At 47.9% G+C, this 17,313-nt stretch overlaps 1 protein-coding gene across 3 annotated transcripts in view; it reads right to left on the bottom strand.

Annotated features, from left to right (window-relative positions):
* The window catches only part of SFXN5 (sideroflexin 5), a 113,225-nt gene that overhangs the window by 80,158 nt on the left and 15,754 nt on the right, over positions 1-17,313 (bottom strand). For all 3 annotated transcript variants that reach the window (XM_087436577.1, XM_087436575.1, XM_004435540.3), the window contains exon 3: positions 10,766-10,843. In XM_087436577.1, coding sequence (XP_087292703.1) covers positions 10,766-10,843 — 78 coding nt within the window. The remainder of the gene's footprint in view (positions 1-10,765; positions 10,844-17,313) is intronic.

The following is a 17,313-nucleotide window of genomic DNA, read 5'->3' as shown; positions in this document are numbered from 1 at the left end:
GCCTAAGGACGCATTTCTCACAATGTATCCCCGTCGTTAAGTGACACATGACTGTATTAACTTACTTAACATCCCCTACAACCTTATGAGGCAGGGACTAGTATGTCCCCCATTTTATAGATGTGGAGACCGAGGCACTGAGAGGTTAAGTGACTTGCCCAAACTCCCACAGCAGCCCTGGGTTTGGAACCCACACAGTCTGGTTCCAGAATCCCCACTCTTAACCACCACATGTACTTGTCTCTAAATGCTAGCACACCAGTGCACACTGTTCTGTCCCTTTAGGCATCTGATATATTTTGGAGATCTTTCCACATCAGCATGCAGAGAGCAGCCTTATTCTTCCTCAGAGAAACCTTGAAGGAATATATTGTAAACTGTACCCCATTAGTGGACTTTTAGCCTGTTTCCCATCTTCTTTTTATTGTGGTAAAATATATGTAACATAAAATTTACCATTTTAACCATTTTTAAGTGGCAGTCCAGTGGCATTAAGCACATTCATATTGTTGTACAGCCATCACCACCATCCATCTCCAGAACTTTTTCATCTTCCCAAAGTGAAACTCTGTGCCCAGTAAGTACTAACTCCCCATTCCTCCTTCCCCCAGCTCCTGGCAATCACCATTTTACTTTCTGTCTCTGTGAATTGGACCACTCTAGGTATTTTATATAAGTGGAATCATACAATATTTGTCCTTTTGTGACTGTCCCATCCTTTGCTATTATAAACATGTTCCAGTGAATTTCTCTGGAATTACCATTATTATATCTTTAGCATTTAAATAAAAAGGATAAATGTATGCAGATATCTCTGGCAGGATACAGAAGAAACTAATGGTTACTCTAGGGAGAGGAAGTGGGCAATCGGGGGACAGGGAAAGGGAGACTTGTTTTTCATTCTCTACTTTTTTTGTATCTTTAGAATCCTGTAGATTGTCCATATGTTACCTATTCAAAAATAATTGTTAAAAAAAATTAAGAGTAACCACTAGAAAAATAGAAATAGGATGCATAACTTTAAGCTCTTTATTAACCTCTACAGCACAGAATGTTAACTGTCCAACAAAATCTATGTCCCCCTCTTCCATAGTAATAGAACAGTAGTGGACAGGTGGCTGACCTGTCGCACTACATTTCCCAGCCTCCTTTGTGGGGCAGGTGGCTGACCTGCTGCACTACATTTCCCAGCCTCCTTTGCAGGGCAGGTGGCTGATCTGCTACACTATATTTCCCAGCATCCTTTGTAGTTAGACTTATCCGTGTGACTGAGTCCCACAGTGGCATCTGAGGGGAAGTGAGATGTGCCTTTCTCTGGCCAGCACCTCCCCCTCCATGCTTTCTGTCCCCTGCCTGTGAGCCAGAGCAAGGATGTGGCTACAGCCCAGCCTGGGCCAGGCAGAGAGGACAACCCAAGGTGATGGTGAAGCAATGTGAAGGAACAAGCCTGGGTCCCTGAATCATCCTGTGGAGCAGAGCCACCTGCCCACCTGGAACTTGAACTGGTACATGAGAGAGAAATGAATTTCTATCTTAGTTGAGCTAGTGCATTTGGGGATCTTTTTGTTACAGCAGTTATTATAACCCTAACTAAGATAACCCATTTGGGGTTATGGGAAATTGCCCCCCATGATATCAGGGAAGCCTTTCCAGGGGAGAGAGGAAGGAATGAAAACTAAGATAGCGTTTGAGGCTCTTCTCTTGACATCTGGCAATGCTCCCGCCTCAGGAGGTTTTTGGGTGAGGTGGGAGGGACATCTCATTTTAAGCTAAAATGCCTAGTCATGACCTGATCTCTTTTCATTTCATTTCATCTCCAAGCTACAGCAACAATAGTCAAGGTCACGGATTTTGGCCCTGGCTCAGCCACTAACTTGCATGGTCTTCCTGCGCAAGTCACCGCACACCTTAGACCTACATTGTTTCTTCAACTAATCAGGCAGGAGAAGGAGCAGGAGGTGGAAATAAGTCTCTCCAGAGCCCCTTCCTGTCTGATGCTGCCAGGCCCAGCTTACAGAGAGAGCAAGACAAGGACTCGAGTCTGACCCCTTGGGTCTGGGCTCTTCCCTGGGACCTGCTGGACCCATGGGTCAGACACTGGATGCAGACACGGCAGAGGTACCGCCCACAAGCCGAGAGCTGGTTGCTAGTTTGAAGCTTTACCAGCCAGTCCTGCAAACAGGTTACAGGCGAGGATCCTACTGAGATGTATAGCATTCGATGGGAGGCCAAAGGAGATACAGTGGATGGTGCATCCACACTGAGAATCTAGGACAGGGAGCCCCAGCGTCTTCTCATCAGCCCACTGACACAGCTCCACTTTGAACTACAATTCCTGGGTGTGGTGACCTGATCTTTGGGCTCAGCCCCTCTCCTTCTGTGCCTCTGGCTGAACATAAAATGTACAGGCCTGATCCCTGGAACTTCCTGGCTGCAGCACAAACCAGTGTGGATACGAGACTTTGGACCTTGCTTGATTTCTCAGCTTGGAGAATGAGGACAGAGGGGTGTAGGGGAAGCAGTCTGGGTGAGAGGTTGCTGGAACAATGCAGAAGTTTGCTGATTTCAGAAATGGCCTGCATCTCAGCTGAGCTGCCATCGGAACCCATTAGAACCCCAGTGTAGAGGCCAAGGGCGGGGCAGAGGGAGGGCTCCAAAAGAGCTTCAGGAGGAAAAGCCCTGCCTTCTGGGGTGGGCAGGGAGCAGGGCACACCTGCAAAGCCAGACCACAGATGAGGGGTAATTGCCCAGGCCCCGCCCCCAGTCTGGCCAGCTCCCCTTCCCCTCTGCCTCCTTGCAAGCTGCTTCTCCAAACCTCCAAAGGCAGCAAAGACGGAGCCTATTTAAAACAACCTCCAGAAGGTAATTAAACAGAGCCTGAAGGGGATCCTTCTATAAGGCAAAGGATGGCTCCATAAAACAAAAAAAAATCTTCCTAATTTATCATTTGGGCCAATCCCATTATTCCTCACCATTAATTTTGTTGCCATTGTTACTCCCAGGTAATATGTACATATGCAAGTCTATGTGGGGTGAAGGTACCCCCAAATTCTACAGATACATGAAAGGAGACAGAACTTCCCCCAGTTCTGCGGCACAGCACACAGCAGCCGGCATAACTTCTGTACACAAGCGGCTTCTCTCTCTAAGAGGATGGACCCTGGAGTCAAACCCGGGTTTGAATTCCAGATCTCCCACTTGTTGGCCATGCGATTTGGGGCAATTTACTCAAGCTTTTTGAGCCGCCACTTCCTCATTTGTAATATGGGGATTACTTTCAAGGTTATTGTGAAGATTAAAGAAAATTCACTTATTCAACAAATATTTACTAAGCACCCATTATGTGCTGGGCACAGCTCTAGGCACTAAGAATACATCAGTGAACAAAAAAGACCAAAAATCTCCACGTTCATAGAGCCTATATGCTAGTGGGAACAGGCAATAAGCAATAAAAATAATCAATAAGTGAATTCCCTGATCCGTGAGAAGGAGGGGTGCTCCAGGAAACACGGAAAAGTAGGACAGGTTGAGGATAGGGAGTGTGCACCAGCAGCGGGATGGATTTTGTCTTTAATTTAAAATTTATTGTACTGGGGTCTGCACAAAAGGAGGGGGTGAAGGGTGGGGAACATGCAGGGGACACAGGAACATGAAGACATTGCCAGGGCCACAGCTTCTGTCATGGGGGCGAAGGATGAAAAGAAAAGGCCAGAGCTGGAGCTGGGGGAGGAGAGGGAAGGGGGAGGCACTGTGGCAGCATTCCCCCCCGTCCCCAGGAAGCACGGACCCCTCCCTTTACCCAGACCCCATAAGATCACATCTCTCGTCCTACCTCTGGCCCCAGTTTTGCTAGGACTTTGTTCTCTGGATTTTTTTTCCCGTGACAGATTCTCAAATAGGATGATGTTCAGGGCCTGACAGTGTAGTAAGATGGTCAGGGTAGTTTTCATTGAGGTCACACTGGAGGAAATACTTGAAGGAGGGAGGGAGCCATGCAGATATCTGGTAGGAGATTGTTCTAGCAGACAGAACAGTCAGTGCAAAGGCCCTGAGGCAGAAGTGGGCCTGCCCAGCATGTTTGAGGGACAGCACAGAGGCCAGTGTGACTGGAATGGACTGAGTAAGGGGGAGAATAGTAGGAGGCAAGGTCAGAGAGGAACAGGGCTTTGCAGGCTATGCTAAGGACTATGGCTTTCATTCTGAGTGGGAAGGGAGGACATTACAGAGTTTCTACTAGAGCAGTAGTTCTTAACAGGGGGCAATTTTGCATGCAGAGGACATTTGGCAATGTCTGGTTGTCACGAATTAGGGGAGATGGGGTGCTACTGGCAGCCAGTGAGTAGAAGACAGGGATGCTGCTAATCATCCTACAGTGCACAGGACAGCCCCCACAACAAAGAATTATCCGGCTCCAAATGCCAATTGTGCTGAGGCTGGGAAATCCCGGAGCAGAGGAACAAATGATGTGATGTGTGTTTTCACAGATCACTCTGAGTGCTGTACTGGGAATGGACAGAGGGGTCCAGGTAGGATGGGGAGACCACCAGGAGGCTGCCATGGTGACCCAGCCCAGAGATGCCTCTACAGCATCCGGTACAACACCTAGCACATTACACAAAGGCTTCAACTGGTACCGATCACTTGCCTGTTCTGTGCTAACTATAAGGGCCAACCTGGGGCCAGGCCAAGGGGCAGGGTGCTGATCAGGACCCCAGAAGCCTGGAGCTAGGGGTCAGGGTAAGCGGGGTTTGGCCAAGCCTTCCCTTCAGTGATAAACGTGCTAACACCCAGAGAAGATTTAGGGTGCAAGGATTTTTTACTCAGTATTTTCTCTGCTATTTTCGGCAATGCCCAAGCACAGCTGACCCCATTTCCTCTCTGCCACAGGAGGAGACTTGCAGGCTCTCTTCCATCCCAGCTGCCCTTTCTCCTTGGAAGGTTGCAGGCAGAAAGCCATCCTGTACAGGGCCTCTGAGCAGCCAATACATTTATTATGCTGGGTCCTGAGTAGGCACTTAATAAAGAGGGGCTGGTTCCCAGCCTCTGGGGAACGTGGAACGATGGACGAGAACCTCCACTCAGAAGCCTACGGTGGCTCCTAGAGACCTGCTCACCTCACTCCTGACTTCTCCAGTAGCTGCCATGATGGTCTCCTTAACAGCACTAACCCACGCCCCATCCACCTGGCTCTCTACCAGAATGATCCTAGCACAAAACACTCTCATGCTGCTCCCTGGCTCAAGAGCTTCTGGTAGCTTCCTCTTGCCCCACACAACACATCCAGCAACTCTACCTAGGTTTCAAAGACTTTTTTTTTTTGTGAGGGAGATCAGCCCTGAGCTAACAAAGACTTTCACAACCTGGCCTGTCACTTCCCAACCTCCTCTCCAACTTTCTCTCTCTAGTCTCATCTTCTCTCCCCACTCCTTTCTCCCTCTCTCTCTAATCACTCTCTCATCTCTCATCTCTCTCTACTCCACTCTATTTCTCGGCTTTGTCTGTGACTTACAGGGAACCTCCCTCGCACTGCGTGGGGCCTCTCTCTCCATTCTGCATTCAACCTACCTTTCAGGGCCCACTTACGTCCCCCTCGATGACAACTTTCCTCATCACCTGCGCTCTCAGCATTCTCTCACCCCTGAACTCCTACGCACTAGCTCCACACAGCTCAGCCACCAGCCTGGCCTCTAGCCCCCATATGTGTGTGGTTGCCTGGTCTGTGATGGGAGCTGGCTGCAGGAGGGCAGGAAAGACAGCGCATGCTCACTTGGTGCCCATCTACCTCAGCACCTTTTACATACTGGAGGCTCAGCACATGCCCACAGCCTGGATTGATGGCGTTAACCACAGGTTAACTGGGGCTGTGAGACCTTCACAAACACCAAGATCTTCTGACAGCACACCACACCCCACCCATTCGCTCTGCCTCTGGGTTTGTGCATGTTATTCCACTCCATTCCCTTTCCAAAGCCACCTTCAGATAGTGGGAGAGTGATAGGCATTGGATCTAACAGGCCCAGTGTCAGATCCCTGCCCTACCACATGCTGGCTATGTGACCTTAGCTAAGGAATGTAACCTCTCTGAGTCTCTTGCCTGTAAATTGGGGTTAATATAGGTACCTACCAAATACGGCCTCTGTGAAGACTAATTGAGATAATATGTGTAAAGTGCACGTCCTTAGCGTGGTGCTAGCACTTGGTGAGCATGCAGAGAGTGGTGGCTCATTACCAGGGGGTGGTCCTCCAAATGTAACCCCACCCATCTCCACCCACGCCAAACCATTCCAGCAAAGCCCGGCATATAAAGTGCACACAGCAGAGTCGACATCCAGAAACTTAGCTGCCTATGTTTACGTTCTTGCTCTAATCCATGGCTCTGTTGTTTAACTGATAGTTACAGGGCTTATTAGGGTTCCTAGCACATCAAAGTTCTACCTGTCAAGCCGAAAGGGTAAATTCTACTTATTTCTATTTTATCCTCAGGACTAATTTTCCATTGACGTAGCAACCTTTTAACAAGTTAACAGTCTCTGGAGGAGATATCAGCCACCCACTAACCAAGGACATCGGATGTGAACAAACTATCAATCCACTTGCAAGCATCCCCTAGTGAGATGTGGTAACTGGAGGGCAGGTTAGATAGCTAATTGACACATAGGTTACCCAGCACTGCCCATGACACTGGGACAGGCCCACAGGCATCAGGACACAGCCACAGGCTTCTGACCCACACGCTTGCAAAGGACATCAAAGCAGCCACAGGGCCCGGGAGCAGACAGGGCCGCTGTCCAGACTGAGATGGAGAACGACCCTGGGCCTCTTCAGACAGCACAGACATGGCCCTCCAGCAGGGCCAGCCTGGACCAGCAACAGGGGACTGTCCTTAATCCCAGACTGCTGAGGTTTCCCCCAAACCCTGAGCTGGTATGTCATCACCCATCTCCTCTGTTCCTGTGTCTGTGGAGGCCAGAGGCAGGGCATGGCTCTGCAGATGAGGCCCAGGGAGGGAGGCACCATGAGAGCTGCTGCAGAGCCCAGTCCCCACGCTCTGGGGAGCCAGGGAGGGAGGGAGAGGCTGGGCCTCCTTATCAGGGGAACTGAGCAGCAGGCTCACACCTAGAGCACTGTGCTACCCAGCCACCAGATGGACACTGCAGGCATCACCAACACGAGCCAGAGTCGGGAAGCACAGCTAGTGCCAGGGCCCCCCAGCTCCCTCCTCCCAGCTCCCTGGAGGCACATGGGGGCTTTCAGGACAGAAAACAAAAGAGGCCCAGGAAACAGGACAAGCAGCTTTAAGCTACCAAAGGGAGCAAAGAGGCAAAACCCGGCCTCATTCCTCAAACTCTGGAAGCTGGAAGGCGTCCCAAGGGGCCAATCTCAGCAAGGATGGGCCTGAGGCAAGCCTGGGCTGGGAGCAGACACAGGGTCAGGAAGGGCTTGGAGGCTGGACCCACCCCTGATGTGTCTGAGAGGAAATGCAAGGGACTTCAGCCTAGAGAGGGCGTGTCAGGACATGCTACCCAGGCTCCTTGGGACCATGGTCCTCAGGAATGAGGAGATTCCCACCTGCCCCCCCCGCACCCCCGCCCCGCTGACACCTGCCCCTGACTCAGCAGGCAGCGCAGACGCCTGAAGATGGACCAGGCACTGCACCATCTCCCGTCCCTCTCCAGGGCCTGCACAAGGACATCTGGCCAAGGTGCTGCACCCACTCGGCACTGCTCTCCCTCCACACAGTTGAGCACATTCACTGTCACTTCCCCTGGAAGGGCTTGCAGTCTCTGCTCATGACGTGCTTCCTCATCTGGACTGTTCCTCCCCAGCGTCTTCTCCTCACCAGCCCCTTCTCATTCCTCAAATCTCTGGCCAGAAATCTCTTCCAGACATCCCTCATCTGGGCAGGTTACTCCTTCCTCTGCTCTCCCACGGTACTATGCGTTGTCACTGTCACTGCCTAGATTCTGGGGAGTCCATGAGGCAAGACCCTCCTCCAGCTTCTTCCTTGCTCTCCCCCCCAGGCCCTAGCACCAAGCCTGGCCTGTAGGTGCTCCATAAATGCACACTGAAATGAACTGGATTGGGGAGGGCTGATGGCTAAGCCACCTGCCCCAGGAACACCCAGCCAGGCACTAGTGGGTCATGTCGGCAGCACAGAGCCTCAGCATGGACTTTGCGCCTAAAGGTGTCAGAAGGCAGGGCAGTGCCTCACAGAGTCACCAAAAGAAGGAAGAGGAGATAACAGCAGAGGAGGGACAGCAACATGGTTTTGGATGGAAAATGAGTGGAGTCTTAGTAACCGATCCAGCAGAGAGGAGGAAGCCATCCTCCAAATACCTGAAGAGGGCATGGGTCAGGAGCCAGCCCACCACCCCCAGGACACCAGCAAAGCTCAGGACGTGGAGGGACCAGGTACCACAGGACAAAAGGGCTACTCAGAGGGCTAAACACAGGGGATTGGTTGAAAATCTGTCCTCAAAGCAGGCAGACCCCCAGGCCTTCCCCGCACAGCAAGGTGACTCTTAGCACCCTCATCTGTGTCCCCACCAGACGCTAGAGGTTTACCAACCTTCTGGAGAAACGGCATCCAAGTGACTCCAGACTTGAGTACACTAGCACAGTGGAGGGTGGGAGTAGGTGAGGCTAAAAGCAGGGAAATTAATGAAAGTCTGCAAAGTGAATTTTGAGACCCCAGCCTCCTCCTTTTTGGCTTCCAGAATGCAGAGAGATGAAATGATACTGTATTCACAAAACAGTAAGGGGATTCTATTTAAAAGAATGCAGAAAAGAAACAACCAAAGAGCTCTTGGAAATTAAAATTATACTAGCTGAAGTTAAAAATTCAATATCCATGTTGAAAATAAACTCAAGGAAATTTCCTGCAAAGCCAAACAGAAGGACAAAGTGATGGAATAGAAGAGGAAAAAAGATAAGAAAATCAGAGTGTAATCTAAGATGTCAAATATTTGATTAACAGCAGTTTCAGAATGAGAAGAAATTATCAAATAAATAGTATAAGAAAATTTGCCAAGACTTAGAGACTGGAGTCTTCAGATTGAAAGGTGTCACCAGAAACCCAAAATAATGAATTTTAAAAGAGATGGCATTGTGGAATTTCATAAATAAATTTTATAGAGAAGATCCTAAACATTCCCAAAGAGAGAAAATAGGTTACCTGCAAAGAACCAGGAATAAAATAGTATCAGATTTTCAACAGCTAAACTGGAAGCCACAAGATAATAGAGCAATGTCTTCAAAATTCTGAAGGAAAATGACTGTGAACCTAGAATTTTCTCCTCAGCCAAACTGTCAATTAAGGTTGAGTGCAGAATTACAATTTTTTAGGCATAAAAGGGCTCAAAGTTTTCTTCCCATTTACTCTTTTTTCAGGAAGCTACTGGAAAATGTGTTCCACCAAAATGAAATTGTATACCAACAGGAAGGCCTGGAGCTGGAGGAGGTGGGTCCCAGAAAGGAAAATTTCAAAGAAAAAAGTGAAACTGAAGGACATGAGTCTTCAGATTGAAAGGAAGCACTGAAAATACCAAAAGGCTGCTGGAGGGTGCAGTAAGAATTAGAGATGGTACCAAAAAAAACTATGCCAATGAGAGAAAAAATGAGGCAATTATTAACTCCAGATAAAACATAAAGTTGAAAAAGAGAAGAAACAATCATGATACAACCAACTTGACTCTACGGTAAATGTTAGCTATATAATTGTAATAAGGTGAATATTGAATATCCATAGACCCCAAAACCATGATAACTATTTTGGGAGGGTGACGAAAGCAGGGGGAGAAGTGTGTTCATGGTGCTGGATAACAAGAGAGCTGACTTCTCAACTACCATAATAGATAATACAAAATAACTAGTTGAGAAATAGCAGTATAGATAAGGCAAATTAGTTTGAAATACAGATTTCTATCTGAAGAAACAGCTAAAAGTATTTGCTTCTGGGGAAAAGGAATGGGAACTGGGGAGGGTGAGGCAGCATACAATTTTTCCTTACAAGTGTTTTAGTATATTTGATTTTTTTGAACACAAATGTACACAAATTATTTTGTGTATACATATTATGTATATTATGTACACAAGGTATTTTGAAAAAAAGTAATATTAATGTTTTTTAAGTTTTTGAAATAAAGTTTATGAACAAAAAGAAAAACTTTGGCACATTAACCATCAGTCTCTGTAATCATTAAAGTTACCCTATACTACATCCCCCCACCGCTCCCCTAAACCAAACATGAGCATCAGTATTTCAGTTAGCTCTAGTTCAAGTTCCCACATGATATAAAAAAACGAAATCACAGTATCCTAGCCTAATCCCCACCATCCTCCCCGATCTTTCCCATCCTCAACTTGAACTTTTGGGTAGTAGTATGCTGGTAAATGTTTAATAATAGTTTCTTTGGGGGGAAAAGTTCTGATTTGTAGCATTTGCCAATTTCCATGGTATAAATACTCCCCTTATGCTGATTTCAAGCTACCTCTGTGATGTCACTGAATGTGGAATTGGGAAGAGATGCACATTTCAGCTGCAGCAAACTACTTTCTTTGGGCCCCTCCAGCCTTTTCAGCCTCCATGCTTCCCACCAGACCCAGGGTACGGGAGAGACCTGAGTATCCCCTCCAAAGAGCCAGAAGTCCACAGAGGTACACAGCAACAGAAGTGGACACTGAAGGGAAGAGGAGTGGTTCTGGCTGCAGGGAAGTGTTGCGAATTTGCCACCTTCCTTCCCCTCCCTACCTCCAGCAGAGTTACCTGTTCATTGGTGACCCCCGGGCGCAGGGTCCCATGCTTATAGTCCTCCAGCAGCTGCACGGCCTCTCTGAGACGTCTCTGCAGGGGAAAGAAAAAGGATGTTCAGGGGCACAGATCCAGGGCTCCTGCAACTCCTTCACTTATAAGAACCCATCACTGTCAATCAAGTACTGACAATATTTACAGCGTGCAAGGCCTGCCCTCCGGTTCACGGGACACGAGAAAAACAATAAAGAAGGATACAAACTAAATGTCCTTCCATGGGAAAATGGCTAAACAACAGCGGCATCATAATACTATGGAACATTATTCGGCAGCTTAAAAAGTGAAGTAGATCTACATGCAATTCCACGGCTGTATCTCCAAGATATTTTCTTGAGTGAGAAAGCGACTTGCAAAGCCGTCTGATGCCATTCGTTGCACCAAACAAACAAAACACACACACACACACACACACACACACACAGAAAACAATATTTTCTAGGAGAATATTTATATGTGTAAATGCAACAAAAAAGCTCTAGAGGGAGACCCACAAAACTTGTGACAGTGTTACCTTGGGGTAGGAGGAAAGGGCCCAACCTGGGCAAGGGGTGTCAGAAGCAACGTCAACCTTAAGTATAATATTGAAAATTTTTATAAAGAGAACATATTTATGTAATACTTATATAATTTCTTTTCAATATTTTAAAAACACTAGCAGAGATTTACATAGTAAAGCACATATGGCTACAGTAACTGATGGGGAGAGAGAGAAAATAAAAGAGGATGGAATTGTATCATTTTTAAAATCTTAAAAGCTAAAGAGACAGCAACAGTGATAGAAGGCAGCCTTGTCCACCAAAGATTTGTGTAAGAATACTCATAGCAGCGCTATTCAAATAGCCCCAAACTGCAAACAAGCCAAATGTCAATAGTAGACTGGATAAGTAAATTGTAGTACAGGCACACAGTGAAATATTATATGGCAATTAAAAAAGCAAACTACAAATGCATGTTACAGTGTAGATGAATCTCACAAACAATGGGGTAGAATGTATTCCCAAAGATGGCCACCACAATATCTCCCATCCCCCATGCTCTTCTAGAGCCTTCCAGCATCTGCATCCAGAGGTAGAGTCTACGTCCCCTCCCCTTGACCTGGGCAGGCCTTCATGACTGCCTCAACAAACAGAGTGTGGCCAAGCTGAGGCTATGTCACCTCTGAGGCTAGGTCATAAAAATGCCTTGCAATTCCACCTTGTTCTCTTGGGATGGTCACTTTCTTGGAGCTCAGCCCTCATATTGTAAGGAAGACCAAACAGCCTACGGAGAGACCCATGTGGATAGGAACTGAGGGTCTGGCCCACAACTCCCGCTGAGCCACCAGCTGATGGTCAGCACCAACTTGCCCACCATGCAAGTCAGCCATCTCGAAATGGACCTTCCGGCCCCCAGTCAAGCCACCCCAGCCGATGCTGCATGGAGCAGAGTCAAACCATCCCCTCAAAGCCCTGCTCAAACTGACCCTCAGTGAGCAAAAGAATTGACTGCTGTTGTTCTAAGCCACTAAGTTTTGGGGTGATTCGTTACATGGCAATAGAAGGCTGATACACATAATGATAAGTGAAAGACGTCAGATGTAAAAGAATATATAAAGTTCAAAAACAGGCAAAGCTCATCTATGGTGGTAGAGGTCATTATAGTGTGACCTTTGTGGGGGGTAGTGACATGCAAGAAGCATGACAGAACTCTCTGGGTAATGGAAACATTCAATGTCTTGATCTGAGTGGTGGTTACACGGGTAGAAACATGTGTCAAAATCCACTAAGCCATAAACTTCGGATTTGTGCATTTTACCATACGTATATTGGACCTCAAAAAAATTAACAGTAGACAACAGTCATAGCAGGCAGCCTATGTCAAGGTCAGATGAGGCACTCAGACATCAGGGATGCCCAGCATGCAAGAAGAAACCCAGTGAAGCCGCCCTGTTCTCCTTTTGATGAAGGGACGAGGCTGGCTGAGGACGGGAGTGCCAAGACTCCAGCATAAGCCCCTTGGTCTGAAGGCAGGATGCAGTATCAGGAAGGGCACCCAGGGGGCCAACGGGGCATTTGCTGAGCAGGCTGACCTGGCTGACCCATAGGATTGGGAATGAAAGCCACCTCCTGTCCTGTAGCAGCAGGAATAACTGCCAGCCCAAACAAGCCAGCCAGGCCGCCCCCGACCCGCCAGGCCTGTGTGTGGAGTGCCGTGGCCAGGCTGTTCTAGCCCAGGGCAGTCAGGGGGCCAGGGAGACTTCTTACTTGGGAGCAGCCTGACTGCTGGAAAGGACTGTCCCTCCCCTTTCAAATGTATGCATATCAGTTCCAAAATTCAAGAATCCCTTCCCAGAATCTGTTTCCAAAGTAGAGATAGCTTTGTGTTTTTGTTTTTGTTTTATCCAGTTATACTAGTAATCCATGCTGTTGAGAGAAAATGTTAGAAAAAAATAGAAAGGCACAAAAAGTAATTTTAAATAACCTGTAAACATAAACTGAGATAACCACTGCAAAAGTGAGAATGATTTTCCTTCTAGACTGAATACATTTGTTTTTCAACAAAATGGGATCATGTTGATTGTTTTAACTTGCTTAAGGTCACACAGATAGTAAATGAGCAGTTTAGTATTTGAACCCAGAATTTAGTCAGATGCTTGCTCTGTCCCTCCAACATCCCCCAGAGCCTCCTAGTGACACGGTCAGCTCCCCACCCCAAGCCTGCTTCCTCCTGCTGCCGCAGCCTCTGCCACAGGACAATGAATGCTCTACTTTCCATGCTGAATGGTGAATGGCCCGTGTTCTCATTATTTTCCCACTCCAGGGATTCTCCCGAGTTCCTATAACAACGTGGCCAGATTCCATCTCATTTGACGCGGTCATCAAAGGGAGGCCTCCTGCCACAAGAATAAGTTCCAAAGAGCCCTGATCTTGGCATGGATTGAGGGAGAACTGAATCCAAAATTCCTGAAGACAAGTCTGAGAATCCAGGACTGAAGGAAGCTAGAACATGCTTTTCTGCCTCTGGGCCTTGCTAACCCTCATTCAGGCACCCCTCTGTCAGAGGCTGAGAGGCTGGGGCTCCAGGCCCCTCTATGGGACAGGAAAGGCCTCAGGCCACGTCTTGAGAGGTCCCTGAGGGCTGGCTGTTCTGAGGGCTGGTCTCTTCACTGCAGATAACGGGGCTTGAGGGATGCGAGGAGGGTCTTCCTGCTTTAAACTCTCCTCTCACCCTGATGCATTGTGAGGCTTGGCAGAAGAGCCCTGGCTTCTTGAGGGGTGTGGAAAGCTGGAGGTTAGTGGCAGGGTGAACTTTGCAGGAAGCCTTTTCAATCAGGAACAAGCAGGCAGCCAGACCCTGAATGCAAAACGGATAAGGGGCCCAGCTGGTCAGAATCGAGGCTGCCCGCCCTTCTCTGGAGCCCGGGGGCCAGGGGGAGGGACAACCCAAGTGGAGAGACAACCCCGAGGGAGGGACGGCACAGGTTGCTGCTTCCCAATCTCCATCACCAGCCTGCCTGCCTCTGGGTCGCCTGCCAAAGTGTCACCGTGAGGCTGTCTCTTTGTATTTGACGGGGGGCATGGTCTCCAGAAGGTCCCCCTGGAAACGCTGGCACCGGGAGGTCTGCTCCAGCAGCAAATAATTTGAACAAGGAGAATCCCAGCCCTGAGGGTCCCGCCCCAAGGCCCTGAGAGGAAAGAGAAGGAAGCAAAGAGGCAGGCATCGGGCATCGCATGGAGTGTTAGGGTGGTGGCCAGAGAGGGCAGGAGGCCCATGCCAGAGGGGAATGGGGATGGAGGCACACAGGAAGGGAAGGGCACAAAAAGGAAAGCCGGGGGGGGGAGGGGGGGAGGTCATTAGAAGCAAAACTAATATTTTCGGGGGGGGGGGGAAGAGGGGGCACCATAGCCCACTTCCAAACTAAATGCAGACTGAGTGTAATCCCTGCTTGGCTAAAGAAAGATGTCAACTGATTTAAATATGTAATTTATTATAACAATATTTACTACATTAAATATACGATGGTAGTGACAGCACCTGGCCAGGATGTGAGTAGCACCCAGAAATATTTCACCCCCTTCTGGTAAAGGGACCCACCCACTGTCCAGGTGGTGCCTGCATGTTCCCACTCCTGACCTTGCCCATACGGTTCACCTCACCAGGACACCCTTCCTCCCCAACAGTCCATCACCTTCCCCATCCACCCTTCAAGGCTCAGGGCCACCTTCTCCAGGAATCTTCCAGAAATGTTTCCTCCCCTCTCTGAACACTCAGAGTGCATTTGGTTTGCTCCTCTCACAGGTCCCTGACCACATACCACGCGTGTGCCCATGTTATCTGTGAGATTGCCAAGTGCAGGGAGCAGGGGACTGGTTAGGTATCTTTGCAGGAACACAGGACCCACCCACCCCAGCCCATCACCAACACAGGGCCACACACAGTGGGCATTTCACAAAGATGAATGATTGAGGCTGCTGGGGGAAGGTGAAGGGTATGGTCAAGGTTAGGAGTCCAGGTTCCAGAGTAGCAGATCAAAGGCCCCCGACGGTGATGCTGGTCACAGAATCCCCGGATTCCAAGAGACTATGCCCTGTTCACCCAGGAAGTGGATAAGAATACCCCTCTGCATGTGTCTATCATAGAACCATCTAGGCCACCCCTCTCTGATGAGACAATTGAGGCCAGAGAAGGAAGGGCATTTCCGTGCCCAGGGTAACAGAGCAGCTGGGTGGCACCTGGAAACCCCAAGTCCCCTCAATCCCAGTTCTAGGCCATTTCCACGAGATGTCAGCGTGGAAGAACCCCCTGTCCTCATGACAGTAACTGAGAGAAGGGTGGTCTCCCAAAGAACCCACAGCAATGCCTGCATCCCCCCAAAGCTGAGGCCTGCTAGGGCAGGCACCCCAGGCAAGAAAAGGAAGGGCCTTCTTCATTCACTAAAAGCCGAGCCCAGCCTGACACAGAGGAACTGGAAAGCATGTATAGAGAAAGCGGGTACCATAGAAACATGGCCATTTCAGGCAAAGTGGAGAGTTTGGGAGTCCCAAGGCTGGCAGAACTAAAAAAAAAGAAAAGAGAAGAGCAAGGTCAAGAGTCAGGAGAGAAAGAATTAGCAGTGGGGGATGGGGAGGAGGGTGTATGTATGAGGGAATGGAGCAGGGCTGGCTGGGCAAGTGGGGGGGCGGTGGGAGGTCCCCCAAGTCATGTCACATCATGCCTTGATTGCTCAGTACCTGATGGTTCTCACCTGGGCCAGTCTTGCATCTGCCAAGTGCAGGGCTATGCATTCTTACCTTGTCTGAATCAAGGCTTTTTCCATTCCTATTGTGGCCCCCAGGCAGTGGGACTTGGGGGCCAAAGCTAACGATTTATGTGCTGGCAGAGTCCCAAGTCCTCCTGTCTTCCCTCGGCCTTCCCAAGCCCCTTCTTGTTCCCTCCCAGCAGTCCAGGGACCCATGGGGCTATCTGTCTGTGCTGAGATTGGTCCCTGGCTCCCAGCAGCTAAGAGACACTCTCTGAGAGGCCTGAGGGGAAGAAACTAGGGACACATGGGGAGAGGCTCTGCTTTCCCTGTGGCTGACCTCTGGTCACCACAGAAATCGATATAACTCTGGCAGCATGACAGTGGTGCAACCCTTTAGAAAATAAATCTGTCCAGCTGCCCAAGAACTGTAACAACAATCATGGCCTCCAGTCTGGATATCCTACTCTTAGGAATTTTTTCCAAAAAAAAAAATTTAGCAGAAGTGAAAAGTGATATGCCTGAGACTGTTTTTTACAGGAACATAAATGATAGGAAAGAATCTATCTGTTAGACCTAAAAGTCTAACAGGGATGGTTATTTACAAGACATGATTTTTAAAAATAATAAAGGCTTGGAAATGAATGAAAAAAGCAAATAAAAAGTCTATGTTCAATGTAATAAAGATGCCAAAAATGTATGCAAATGGGCAAGAACTTGAAGTTCAAATGGGTACTGACATTTGGGTATTTTTTTAATTAAAAATCCATTAAAGATTTTAAAATTAGAACATCTAATGCTGTCTAGAATGCATTTAAATGGACCCCCTCACTCACTGCTATTGAGAGAATAAACTGATATAATCTTGGTACAGGTTGGTACTATTTGCAGGGCAATTTGGCAATATATATGAAAAGCCTTAAAATGTCTTTCACTCAGAAATTCCACTTCTAGGAATTTATCCAAAGGAAATAAAGAGAAATATGGGTAGATTTATGTTCAAGGATATTTATCACAATATTATTTATAATGGCAAAAGACTTGAAACCACCCAAATGGTCAACAATAAAGAAAATGATTAAATAAATTATAGAATAACCACACCCTGGACTACTATGCAGTTATTAAAAACATTTTGAAACACATTTAATGACAAGGAAAAATGCTTAAGATACGCTACATGGAAAAAAGAATATACATCATGTATACATATATGTTATGTATACATATATCATATCATATCATATATGATTCTTTATATATCTATCTAGATAGATCTATCTAG

The sequence above is a fragment of the Ceratotherium simum genome, chromosome 11 (genome assembly GCF_057802395.1).
Source record: "Ceratotherium simum simum isolate JZ-2026a chromosome 11, ASM5780239v1, whole genome shotgun sequence".
NCBI classification, from domain to species: Eukaryota; Metazoa; Chordata; class Mammalia; order Perissodactyla; family Rhinocerotidae; genus Ceratotherium; species Ceratotherium simum.
The sequence above is the reverse complement of the archived record's forward strand: the minus strand, read 5'-3'. Positions and strand labels throughout refer to the sequence as shown.